Below are 12562 nucleotides of genomic sequence, written 5' to 3'. Positions count from 1 at the left end.
TGTACAGTATATGGTCAATCTTCAATGAGATTTGAGTATTTTTATCTGTGAATTTATAAATTAAACATGATCCTGAGAACCTGACAACTGCATCAGTTATTTCATCTGACATTACAGGATAAATATGATCCTGCTGGGAAGAAATGTTCCTATTACTGAGAACTCCCTCAAATTGTGTGGCAAAGCACTAATAGCAAAGTGAAGAGAATGTAGTATATAACTTACATAGTGGTGATAGGATTTTAGTCAATTAAAATACACAGTTATTCAACATATTTACCTTTAACTCTTAACTAAGTTGTTCTCCTGCACTGAAATTTCAAGAGGAACAAATCTAGTGTGCTTTTATGGATTTAGTAAAAGAATAAGCAAACAAATGTAAAGTAAATATGTCACTCATTTTATTTGTAGTTCCCTTAAGCTAATCAAATACAATACAATGTTCAAAACAAGGTTACAATTGAAAACTCAATCAACATTTTAATGGTTCAATTTATCTGGCTCACCAATTACTATGATCGGTAATTAAATCATTTATCAAAATTCACAAGAATTACACTTGACTAATTTACAGGAAAGTTAAGGAAGAATGATTAGATTAAAAGGAAGGCAATCAGGCTAGGAATCTGCTAAAGACAGAAGCCGACTCTTGCCTTTGTTTTAAGGCAGCACAATAGGTAAAATTATTTCTTTGTATCTTCCCACTGAGCTGTTCCACCTTAAATTTCTGAGAACATATAACCCACATTATATTTTATTTAGCTTATTCGCCTTCCCACACAAATACATTGTCTGCATCTTCCAGACACTTTTATACAGATGCAAGAAATTATTCTTAAAATCAAGCACTTAACAGCTTTAGAATAACACTTTTAACCAATAAAATTTCTTACTAATTAGATAACAGATTTGGGGATTTTTAGTGTTTACCTAGGGAAAAGGTTAGACACACACAGAATGTCAAGAGAATTCAGAGATATCTGAATTCTATACAAATGCACTCATGTCTTTTTCTTAGAGTCTCTAATTAACATGACCAGTTTTAGGTGAGCTAGTTCTGATGTTGCAAAAAAGTTTGAGCTCCTTTTGCATGCAGGGTGATGGTTGGGCTCTTCTCTCTCTGTTGTGATTTCAGGCTTGGCTTAGCTGATGATCAGTCTTTAAATTTCTTCTCTGGATGACCAGTCCAGGAAAGAAAACAGGACACAACTTCAGGTGTCGTTGTTGATGTAAGAGAGAGTTCCCCTACTTTCCTTCTGCTTGGCTAGTCTTGTAGGATTCAGTGTCTTCTTGCTCTGCCTTGGGGACCACCCTTCTACAATTAGGGTTTCAGCATGTTGGCTATAGCTCAATGTGGTAGTCATTTGGTATCTCAATCTGAGGTCCTAGTAGAAGAGTCCAGTCTGAGGTTGACATTTTCTTCCAACATCCATTGGTGACCACAAGTAGATGTCCTCTTCATAAGCAGAACATGTGAGAAGGAGCTGGCAACAGACTTCTAATAGAAAATGGCCCATTCTCACTTTGCTAAATATAATTAGTGTTAGTCCAGTACCCTTTTACTCATTTCCATTCATTTCTTGTGACTGTAAGTAAGCATAACAAGGGGGAAAAAAAAAAAAAGAGACTCAAAAATGGGGGCCAAGCACAAGGTGAGTGCATGGCCTACTTCAGTGCCCTTTCACCTAAAGCAGCTCTGATTTCAGTATTCCTTATTAATACTAAACTTAATTTTACCAAATAAAATTATCGAAGCCTAAACTCAGACCTGGCCAAAGTTTCCTACAGGTAGATGGAGAATCAACCATATTTCAAAATGTACTGTAGATGTACAGGCTGTCACAATTAAAGTTTTAGTTTAGCTCTTCTTCACACGGATATAGAGAGATTACTACCTTTAATGTGCCTTGATTCAACTGGGATGAAAATATCCCGTAGGTTGTTACATGTCATTATGTTTTGCAGAAAAGCAAGGTACTGCTATCTTTGGGAAAAGCAATTAAAATTTGTTTTAAGCTTACCAAAGATTCCCAATTTTCCATTTTATTAATCTGTCTTTTAAACACAGGCTGTATAAGAGCAAGAACAAAAAGTTAAGCCAATAACCTTGATGAGTAAGATGAGCATAGTTTTGTTATTTGCTAATGACCAGAAACGAAATAAGTCAATTCCCAGCAGCCAGTCTATTATTGTACAATTTAAATTCTCACACTAGCTGCTACACAGTCTATCCAAATGGTGGTTGTACACAAAAACATTTACACAATTTATAAGAAAAGTACTGCAATATTTGCTAACAGCCCTGTTTTGGGGGCTTGAGGGGGGTTTGAATCCCAAATGAAAGCACAGGGAGTTACATGATGAATACCTATATATCAAGGTAACTCAGGGACAGTACATATGCCATCTTCATTTTTAAGCACCTCCCTATTTCCTCCTCCTCATCTTCATTCAAATTCTATGCAGACTTTTACACCTGGAACTTTCATCCTGACCTTTTCTGGCTAGTATCAATATCTTTTTTAAAAAATTAAGCTTTTAAGTGATCAATACATATGCACTAACCAAGACATCCATATTATCTTATTGTTGTAAATCTTGTTCTCCCGCCTCACATTTCTCACTGGACACCAAGCTAAAATGTGACATGATTTGATTCTCATTAAAGTCCATGGAAAGACACTGACTTACAAAATAAACAAAAAACAACCGAACCACCCTAATTAGCTTACATTAAAGGTCTTCAGCATAACGAATAAAGATGACAATAAATATTGGTTTTCCGGGCAAGGGAAAAGGCAACACAGAATTAAACAGATATGAATGTTCAGCCATCACATATTTTAACAATCCAAATCTATTTGCTTCATTCCAAAATCTCACTGAACAGCCAAAACAAATTGGAACAGCTTTCAAAAATCTCAGTGAATAACCTTAGCTCATGTAGTTTACATTTTTATATTAAACAGCTGAAGTGCTTGCTATGTAGCCATATGCATAAAGGAGTCAGGATTGTCAATTTATACATACACCAATTCAAACCTGCCTAATGTTTACAGGTGCTAAGGAAAGATGGTATATTATGCAAATAGCCTGAACAAAATTAACTGAGAACTAATCAATTTAATATTCACACAATTGTATTTTCTTCATGTTAAGTGAATTGTTCCGCTCAATACTAAGTGTAACTAGATAAGACACCACACATTTAAGTGAGTCATTACAGTGACTCAAACCAAAGTGAGTAATAACTAAAGCTCTTCATGGCTAGATCCTGTCAGTACAGTAGAGCAGCTTTGGCCTTACCCAGTCACTGGAAGATTCCCTCTCCATAGGAAGAGTTGTTCTGAGATGGTCTAGAGAAGCTACAAAATCTCTTACACCACCCACTCCCGGCTACTAGAGCAGAGGGAATGACCCAGTCTTGCATAGGCACCACTTTTCTGAAACAGCCCTTTAGGACTATTGGCCACCAACATATATTAGCAAAATCCACAGGCTGCTCTAGTTTACTGTAAGAATTATGCTTCCCCAATCTGACATCAAGGTAGCTAAAAATCACCTTTGCAGCAGCCCTCCGGAACTGTGCAGAGTCTGATAAATCTGAAATGTGACACATGAAAATACCAAGCTTTGAAAGTTTATTTGAATTTGATCTGTACAAAAACAATTCTAATATAAAGTATTTTCTAAAATCAGGAAAACAAGTACTTGTTTTCAAGCACTCTCTAAAGTTCTTGAAAATTTTATCAGATGTCAGTTAACTGTTTACATCATACAGTGCTTTTACATTACCTCTTACCCCCACGGCACTTTATAATATTTAAAATATTGAAGATTGGTTAAAGATTAGAGAGTGCCTATATTTTCTTTACTGTGGTAAAAATCATATATTTAGAAAAAGGTGTGTGAATGTAGATCTTGATAGGAACAAGGGATTACACCTTTAAAAAAAAAAAAAAAAAAACCCATGGCACCCTTATTTCCAGTTAATCAGTTTTCTTTACAATTTTCATCATCTATTGTATTAATAGCCACAAAAGTGGATCTAAATTTCCATGGATAGATTGCATCTGCTTTGTGTCTCAAAGGCACCAAGTAAAATTATAAAGTTTGTGGATTTTTCCACCTTAGTAAACAATTTAATAAAATGAAGGGATTTTGTCAACAAAATCCGGTATAGCTGAAATAGAGAGCTCATTAGTCAAGTTTCTATATAGTCTCAAAATAAGTAACAATTAAAAAGTCATATATTACAAGGAGGACAGAACAGTTAACTATAATGAAGTATTATCAAAACAGTTTTTTTCTTGCTGCTAAAAGATCAATACTGTTCTTTTGGAAACAAGAATCCTTCAAGGTCTCTCTGGTTGTGCAAAAGAATTCAAGAAATATGGTAAAATGTGGGGTATTTGCAGACCATAGATTAGGGCTCCATATGTCACACTCTAGGAAGAGATCTTTGAGTCCTGGCAATAATAAACCAAAATAGAATACTACACTTTTCAGCTTTAACACACAAAAGATGGGGACTACTTCTACTGCGGTCCCCTGTTGCTCAAAACTCTCCCAAGTGGTAATTTAAATTAATCCACTATTTCCAGAGTAGTGACAGGAACCAGTGTTTTATTTATGTCCCACCCTTACTTTATGGGTAACTATTTGTATGTCTACACTACAAAATTAGGTCGGTTTTATAGAAGTCTATTTTCAGAATTCGATTTTAGACAGTAGATTGCATATGTCCACACTAAGCACATTAATTTGGTGGACTGCATCCTCACTACCATGGCTAGCATCGACTTATGGAGCGGTGCACTGTGGGTAGCTATCCCACAGTTCCCACCACCCACTGGAATTCTGGGTTAAGCTCCCAATGCCCGATAGGGCAAAAATATTGTTGCGGGTGGTTTGGGGTACAGGTCGTCAGTCGCCCCTCCCTCCGTGAAAGCAACGGCAGACAATTGTTTCACACCTTTTTTCCTGGGTTACCTGTGCAGACACCATACCATGGCAAGCATGGAGCCCGCTCAGCTCACTGTCACCGCTGCTGTTGTGAGCAAGCCTACTGTAGGGGGCTGCTGTGACCCAAGTAGCCAATGCAATCATTGAGGTTCTGTTATCAAGGGTAGTGACTCTGTGAAATGTGTGGGCCTTTTTAGATTTTAGGTGCATCGTATTCCTGTCCTTTGTCGCTGGTGAAGAAGACTTGCAGCCGTACATTCCAGTCCGGTTGGCACTGTAACACCCCAGAGCACTTCTGTGGTTGACACATGTAACAGCTCCAGGGCTCTTGCTCTTTTGCCTTGGCCGACATACCTTGCTCTACCAGGGCCTCCAAGCATTCGACACAGAAGCACCTGCAGCAGCTGGCATTGCTACACAGCAGCAGCTCCTGGGTGCCTTCGCAGCAGATGGTGCAGTAGGACGGCTAGCCGTCCTCGTCCATGATGTGCAGCTCCACCGCTTCCGCTGCAACTCTGCTCTCCTGCAACTCTGCAGCAGACGGTGCAGTAGGACTGGTAGCCGTCCTCATCAGACATGTAGCTTGGCCAGGGGTTCGGGGAATGTCTTCCCTGCCCGGCTCCTAGCAACCTCCAGGGCATGGTGTACGGCTCCACCACCTCCGCTGCAACTCTGCTCTCCTGTGAGCTGGAGGCTTCTGCCGCAGGCTGCTCTCCCAGCCGGCAGCACCGCGCAGTCGCACCTATCCCAGCCTACCCTTTGCTCCCGTGGCTCATGAAGCCTGGACAGTAGTAAGGAGCTGTTCAACTACAGACTGAGCAAGTGCAGAATGGTGGTAGAATGTGCCTTTGGACGTTTAAAAGCTCGCTGGCGCTGTTGGTCAGACCTCAGCGCAACCAACATTCCCTTTGTTATTCCCTTTGCTGCTTGCTATGTGCTCCATAATATCTGTGAGAGTAAGCGGGAGACGTTTATGGCGGGGTGGGAGGTTGAGGCAAATTGCCTGGTGTCCGATTTTCAGCAGCCAGACACCAGGGCAATTAGAAGAGCACAGCAAGGTGCGCTGCACATCAGAGAGGCTTTGAAAACCAGTTTCATGCGTTCTTGAGCGTCTGGGGGAGGAGGCTATGGAACATGGGGAGGCGGTTATACAGTGGATGCAGCGGGGGTCTGTGCTCTTGTTGGCTTTCCTGCTCCCCCAACAGACACTTGATCATGTCCCTTTGCTCCCACATTAGCCTCAGCATCACGTCCTGCCTCCACTCTTCACGCTCACTTAATTCTTTCCTGGCCTCTGCCACTGAATACCTCTATGCATTAAGCTGTGCCCTATCAGTGTGGGAGGACTGCATGAGCTCAGAAAACATGTTATTGCAAGTGCATTTTTTTTTGTCTTCTAATCTGCGATAACGTCAGGGACGGAGATGATAGGGTGAGCGTAGAAACATTCTACGCTCTACGAGTCGGCGGGGACTGCATGGTAACCTGTGCTGCTGAGTTCACCACACTGACCAAACAGGAAATGAAATTCAAGAGTTCTCGGGGCTTTTCCTGTGTACCTGGCTAGTACATCAGAGTTCAAAGTGCTGTCCAGAGCAGTCATAATGGAGCACTCTGGGATAGCTCCCAGAGGCCAATACCGTTGATTTGCATCCGCACTACCCCAAATTTGACCCAGCAAGGTCCATTTTAGCGCTACTCCCCTCATCGGGGAGGAGTACAGAAGTCAATTTTAAGAGCCCTTTAGGTTGACGGAACGGAGTTTGTTGTGTGGACGCAGTCTTTAAATTGACTCAACGCGGCTAAATCTGACCTAACCCCGTAGTGTAGACCAGGGCTATGTGAAACAGCAGAGGTATTAGAGTTGCCTTCCTGAATCCAAGGACAGACAATAGTGTATCAGTTTATATTTGATTCACATTTAGAATGTTTCTTATGATAACAGGAATTTTCTTTTCAAATTAAAGCTTCAACTCTGTAGAAGTTAATGGCTTAGGCCCTTTTATTCATAAAGGATTTACCAAGCTCTACTTATTTGTTAAAGAGAAAAGTAATTAACAAAATTCCATTAAGAACAGTATTCTATGAATGCAAAAGAACTGCACCTGGTGGAAGGTAGCAGCTAGAAGAGTAGTTTTTATGTACCGGCATAAAAAATATCTATACAAAAAAGTAGTACTTCAAAAATATTTTTAAAACTATTAACTTTCTTCTACTGAAGAATAAAAGGCATCTCTGCAGAGTTGTTCCCTACAATATACACTAATTTTGCCCAATCCAGCACAACTGAAGTCAAAAGGAGTTTTGCCATTGTCCTTGATGGAAGCAGGATGTGACCCTTAGAATACTCTGCAAGGTTTTTTAAAACAAGTAGGGTTTTTCAAAGACAAGATGGGTGAGGTAATATCTTTTATTGGACCAACTTATATTACCTCACTCACCATGTGCCTTTGAAGTCCTGGGACCAACCAGCTACATCATCACTGCAAACAATCAGAGTTTTCAGAAGAGATTTAGTTTAATGGTTTCACGTCACTAATCTAATTTTAAATATTCCTTTGGAAATATTAGTGCTAAAAATCCATTTTATTTAAAAAGTTTAGTCATAATACGTAATGCAACAAAATCCATCAACAGAGCACTTCACTACTATACAAGAGACATGAGTTCAAACTTTTAGCAGAGTCTGAAATTATTATAAATGCAGTACACCCAATTGTACAGTAGAGAGAGGACCTCTAAACTGCTTCATAGCAAATCCTTATAGCCAGCACTCATGAGCAGCACAAATAGGCTTCAAAAGGAAAAAACATTGCCATCCTCCTTGGTTAGATGTCAAGCTACAATAAAGGGCCTAGTATAAGACAATAAGCACAAAGAGTCAAAGCTGAGATTCTTAAGATTCTCAATATCTAGGCCCAATCACAGAGATCTACTCCACATAAATCAAACTCCTCTCCCCAACAAGAATAAAAATATATTTAAAAGCACCAATGAAACTACTTAAATGTTACTGCCCAAACTTTTATGTCAAGTCCAGCACATTTATTCACAGCATCAATTTTCTATAAAGTTTCTGAAGCATCCTCATCTGATTGGTCATACTTCTTCACATGACAGATACTATCCTGAACAAATTTTAGTTTCAGTGTGCTCTACTATTCAAGCAAATAATTTCATATGAAATTAAGTTTTTCATAGAATCAAGAGATTGCAGAGCAATCCATTTAAAAGATGCTGATTTATTGAAAAGGTCAAGCTTGGTTCTACTCTGAATAGTGACAACAAATCAAACCAAAGCATGGGTCCCATGTTTGTCATCACCTGAGTTTCCATAACAAGGGTAGTTAGTTTACCAGTAAAAATACTATTTCTCTGATTGCCAAGGCTGTAAAGTCACTCTGACAATCAAGCTTGACTCTGCTTCCCACACATCACTACCAGCATTGCCTTCATAGGGTTTTCACGGATATAACTGACTAGCATTAGTAACATATGCAGTGTCATTGTAGTCTTGTCTGTCCCACCTTGCATTTAGCTGTGATGCTCAGAGCACCTTTCCCTGACCTGAAAAAGAACTCTGTGTGGCTCAAAAGCTTGTCTCTCTCACCAACAGAAGTTGGTCCAATAAAATATTACCTCACCCACATTGTCTCTCTGGCATTAGTAAGTTATTCTGTTAAGGATATAAAGAAAGTAATACAACTCAGATCATTCTCAGACTGTCAGCTCTCCACTGCTAATGGGATAAAAGGCAATAAAACATTTTTCTGTCACTAAAGGTAAGCAACTGTGACTGAATACACATGTTGCTGAATAAGGTCCATTTTTAAGAGTACCTCTTTATAGTGAAACTATAAACAATCAGTGACTAATAACTGAATATATATATATTTAATTAAGTAAACCTTAACACCTTGATCTATCAGATGCCTGTGCACATCAAGTGGGTGGGGACTTGGTGTATAGTAGAAGGCACTTGGCCTTTGGCTAAAAAAAGGGTAGATATCCAAAATAACTATACTTTTGGGAGTGGATCGATTTTTACCAAGGTTAGTTACTGCACTTTGAATCTCAACCTTTGTTTAAACTCCACACTTGCACATTTATGAACCTTCAACCAGCAATCTCCTTTCAGAAAACCCATTTCACAGACTGAGATAAAAAAAACACAAGCATCATGCTATGACAGTAAACAGCCAGTGATCATTAACAGCACTGACTGAAAAGATAAGGGTTCCTTAGTCACTAAGCTGAAAGTATCTCATAGCAATTTGCTGCACTTCTTAAAAGTTATACAGCTATATGAAAAGCAGTACAGACAGCAGTTTGAAAATGCTAAACATGTTGCAAGTAGAAATCAACCCCTTTAACATAAACTGGACATAGGAGATCTGTATCCTCCAAATACATAGCTGTTACTTAATATGCAGTGCATTGAAACTTATGTCTATAACACTTGCTATCAAAGAATGATCAAAAAGCCACCAAAAACTCTTGTGCTCACCTGCCCCTGCAAGTGGTGCAAGAGAACTTGAGGATCATGTATTTGTAGAGAATTTTCTAGCAATATGTTCAACAGCAAAAATTTCAGCAATACTACTGCAACTGAAAACATGACATGATCTAATTATCCCTAGAGTACAACAATTTATCATTTAAATTGACCTTGCTGATTTAAGATGCAATATACCTGAGATTAAGATTTAGATGAGAGAAGGGCAAACCTGAAAAGGTTCAGAAGTCAGTTCCTGATAAAAATTAGAACTTCTATAGTTGCGCTGCACTTTGGAGGATTATTTACATTTTCAACACCCAGATAAGAGATTATTAAACTAAAGGAGATGCCAAGGACAAGTGGTAAATCAGAAGCAAAAGTAAGATTATCACTGAACTCTAAAGTTCCTGTTGCTCGGTCAATCAATGAAACCAATCGGCCTGCCAAAAGATCAGCTTCTAGGACAAAGTTTGCCCAAACCACTTGAGGCTACAAAAAGTCTCTGAAGAACAGGGGGCAGACAGAGATTTAGAGCATACTGTGCACATTGTTACTATTCAAATAAAAAACTGGAAATACTAAAAGTCTCCCTCCTGATACTTAAACACTTACCTGGATGACCCCGCCCAAAGGTTCAGTTCACATTCATTTTCAAGAACAGATTACTTTGGGGGAAGGGGGGAGGAAGGAACAGGTTTTGTATTTTATCCAAACCAGTTCACCCCTCCCATTAAGGCAGCGGAGTGCATCTTGCAATGAAAAAGAGGGGCGCGCATTACCTGCCACCTGCCGTAGCTGAGCAGGACCAGCGCCAGAGGGATGGCAGTGCCCGACATGGCGTGGGTGGAGGGCATGCTGTACTCGGAGTTGTAGAAGACCTCCAGCTTCACCACGGGAGGGGAGGCAGGCCGCGGCCAGCGGATCACATCCTTGGTGCACTGGCCCAGGTACATAACCCAGACCCAGACGATGATGAGCCTCCTGCCCACCCAGGCGTCCAGGTTCCAGATGCAGAAGGGGAAGAAGAGGATGTAGAAGAGCTCGTTGCCCAGCTCCGTGCCCAGGTTGAACAGATAATAGAGGAAGGGGTTGCGGATGGCGATCTCCTGGCAGGCAGCTTCCCCGGTCAGGGAGTTGCGGCGCGGCTGCCTCCTCCCCCAGATCTGCTGGGGCTCCTTCCCGTCCTCCTGCTGCTGCTGCGGGGCTCCCTCCCCGCCGGCTCCCCCGGGAATCGCCCCGTTCCCCAGCCCCTTCGGGCGCCGCTTCTCCCCGCCAGCGGCGTCTCTGAGCCGGGGCCACCCATCGCCTTCTCCGCCGCCGTTGACGGCGGGGCAGCTGCCGTTGGCTAACGGCCCCGGCTCCCCGCGCTCCTCAGCGAGGGGAGGGGAGGCGGCCCAGCCCGGAGGCCCCTCCACCCCGCAGAGCCGCTGGAAGTCGGCCACTTTCTGCGGGTCCTGCAAGTAGGCAGCGAGCCGGGCCAGGCGCTGGAGCAGAGCCATGCTGGGAGCCGGGCGCTGCGGGGAGTCTCTCGCGGGAGAGGCTAGGCGCGGTCTCTCTGAGGGGACGGGGGGGTGACTCCCCGAAGCGGCGAGGGGACTATGCCGGCGGGGGCGGCCTGAGTGGGGAGCGGGTTTAACCTCTACCCGACCCTAGGAACCCGCCCGGCCGTTGCTCCTTCTAGCTACGCAGCAGCCGCTCCGGCCCGTCGGCTACGCTCCCCGCTGCCGCCTGTGACCCTCCTGACTCAGCCGAGCCCGGCTTGCCCCGGTCGCGCGCTCCCACTCCCGCGCGCTCCCGCCACGGGGCCTGCGCAAACTTCGGCTTGACAGGCAAGAGCACCCACGGCGCAAGCCGGCTCTGTCATCCGCGTGGAAGGCCCTCCTGATTGGCTGTGTCCCGTCCGGCTCCGCCTTCTAGGAGAAAGTGCGACCAATCACAACTTCCTTCTGAGCGCCGGAGCGGCCAATGAACTCTGCCTGCTTCGTCCTTGCGCGAGTGTCACGTGGAGATGCCCACAGGCGCTCACGGGTGGAGGGTGCGTACTGGGCGGAGGAACTTGAGCCCCTCGGTAGGCAGGAGATGGCCCCCGCCCCCCCCGATCTCCATCACCCAGCAGGGGTAGGGAGAAAAGCGCTGCCCCTCCACACCGCCTCCATCATCCAGTATGGAGGGATGAGGAAGAGCTGCCCTCCCCACTCGCGCACACACACACAACCCCCCACCTCCATCACCCAGTAAGAAGTAGGGGGAAGGATGTCTGGTTCAAAGAATAACTAATGAAATAAAGGTTTCAGAGGAGCAGCCGGGTTAGTCTGTATTCACAAAAAGAAAAGGAGGACTTGTGGCACCTTAGAGACTAACCAATTTATTTGAGCATAAACTTTCGTGAGCTACAGCTCACTTCATCGGCAAGCTTCTAAAAAAGACCAGTAGGAATGATTGCAGGTGGTTTTAAATCAAACAAAGAGAATCTTAAAATGAGCTGACACTGCTGAGTCCTGGGCCTATGGTAATAGAGATAATAATAACAATGCTAATGTTGTGCCAATGTTCAAAAAGGGCAAGTGTGATGAAGTGTAAACCTGAGGCTGTCTCCCACGTGTCCCCTGGTGACCTCAGGACAGCGCTGCAAATGCCCCCTTCCTTGCATCAGTTTCCCTCTTGGTTCATCAGATAAACTAAGTACAGCATTTGAAGTACATAAATAGCCCTTTTGTGGGGTTAATTTCTTACCAAAAGTCCCACTACCATAATTCTCCCAGCACAGTGCAAATAGTATATTAGTCTCAACAGTCCAACACCAAATATGGCTCTGGGGTGTCTCACCATGCCTATCCCAGCTCTCAAGTGTGGCGCTGGGGTCTTTCACTCTACCTCATCCCAGCCCTTCTACCTGGGGTGCTTCTCTGCCCTATTTCCTTCCCAGATATGGTTCCAGTTCTTGTGGAAACACCACTAGGCTCACCCCTTCATTATTCCCCAGCCTTCAGTCCTCTCTGGCCCTGCAGCTTTGACTCCAGCTCAAAAAGCCAGCAGGTATCTACCTCTGCTACTCCCAGCTTTCAGCCCTCCCTCCGGCCTGGAGAAATTTGTAGGTGA

At 43.1% G+C, this 12562-nt stretch overlaps 2 protein-coding genes across 2 annotated transcripts in view; both read right to left on the bottom strand.

The window, feature by feature from the left end:
* The window catches only part of WDR89 (WD repeat domain 89), a 132891-nt gene extending 122542 nt beyond the window's left edge, over positions 1–10349 (bottom strand). The window contains exon 1 of the mRNA XM_043549724.1: positions 10243–10349. The gene's annotated coding sequence lies outside the window, so the exon portion shown is untranslated. The remainder of the gene's footprint in view (positions 1–10242) is intronic.
* Positions 1–11284, bottom strand: part of SGPP1 (sphingosine-1-phosphate phosphatase 1) — a 46961-nt gene extending 35677 nt beyond the window's left edge. The window contains exon 1 of the mRNA XM_007068024.4: positions 10243–11284. Coding sequence (XP_007068086.2) covers positions 10243–10962 — 720 coding nt within the window. The 5' untranslated portion in view covers positions 10963–11284. The remainder of the gene's footprint in view (positions 1–10242) is intronic.
* Positions 11285–12562: the final 1278 nt, after the last annotated feature.

Source organism: Chelonia mydas, chromosome 6 (genome assembly GCF_015237465.2).
Source record: "Chelonia mydas isolate rCheMyd1 chromosome 6, rCheMyd1.pri.v2, whole genome shotgun sequence".
Taxonomy (NCBI): domain Eukaryota; kingdom Metazoa; phylum Chordata; order Testudines; family Cheloniidae; genus Chelonia; species Chelonia mydas.
The sequence above is the reverse complement of the archived record's forward strand: the minus strand, read 5'-3'. Positions and strand labels throughout refer to the sequence as shown.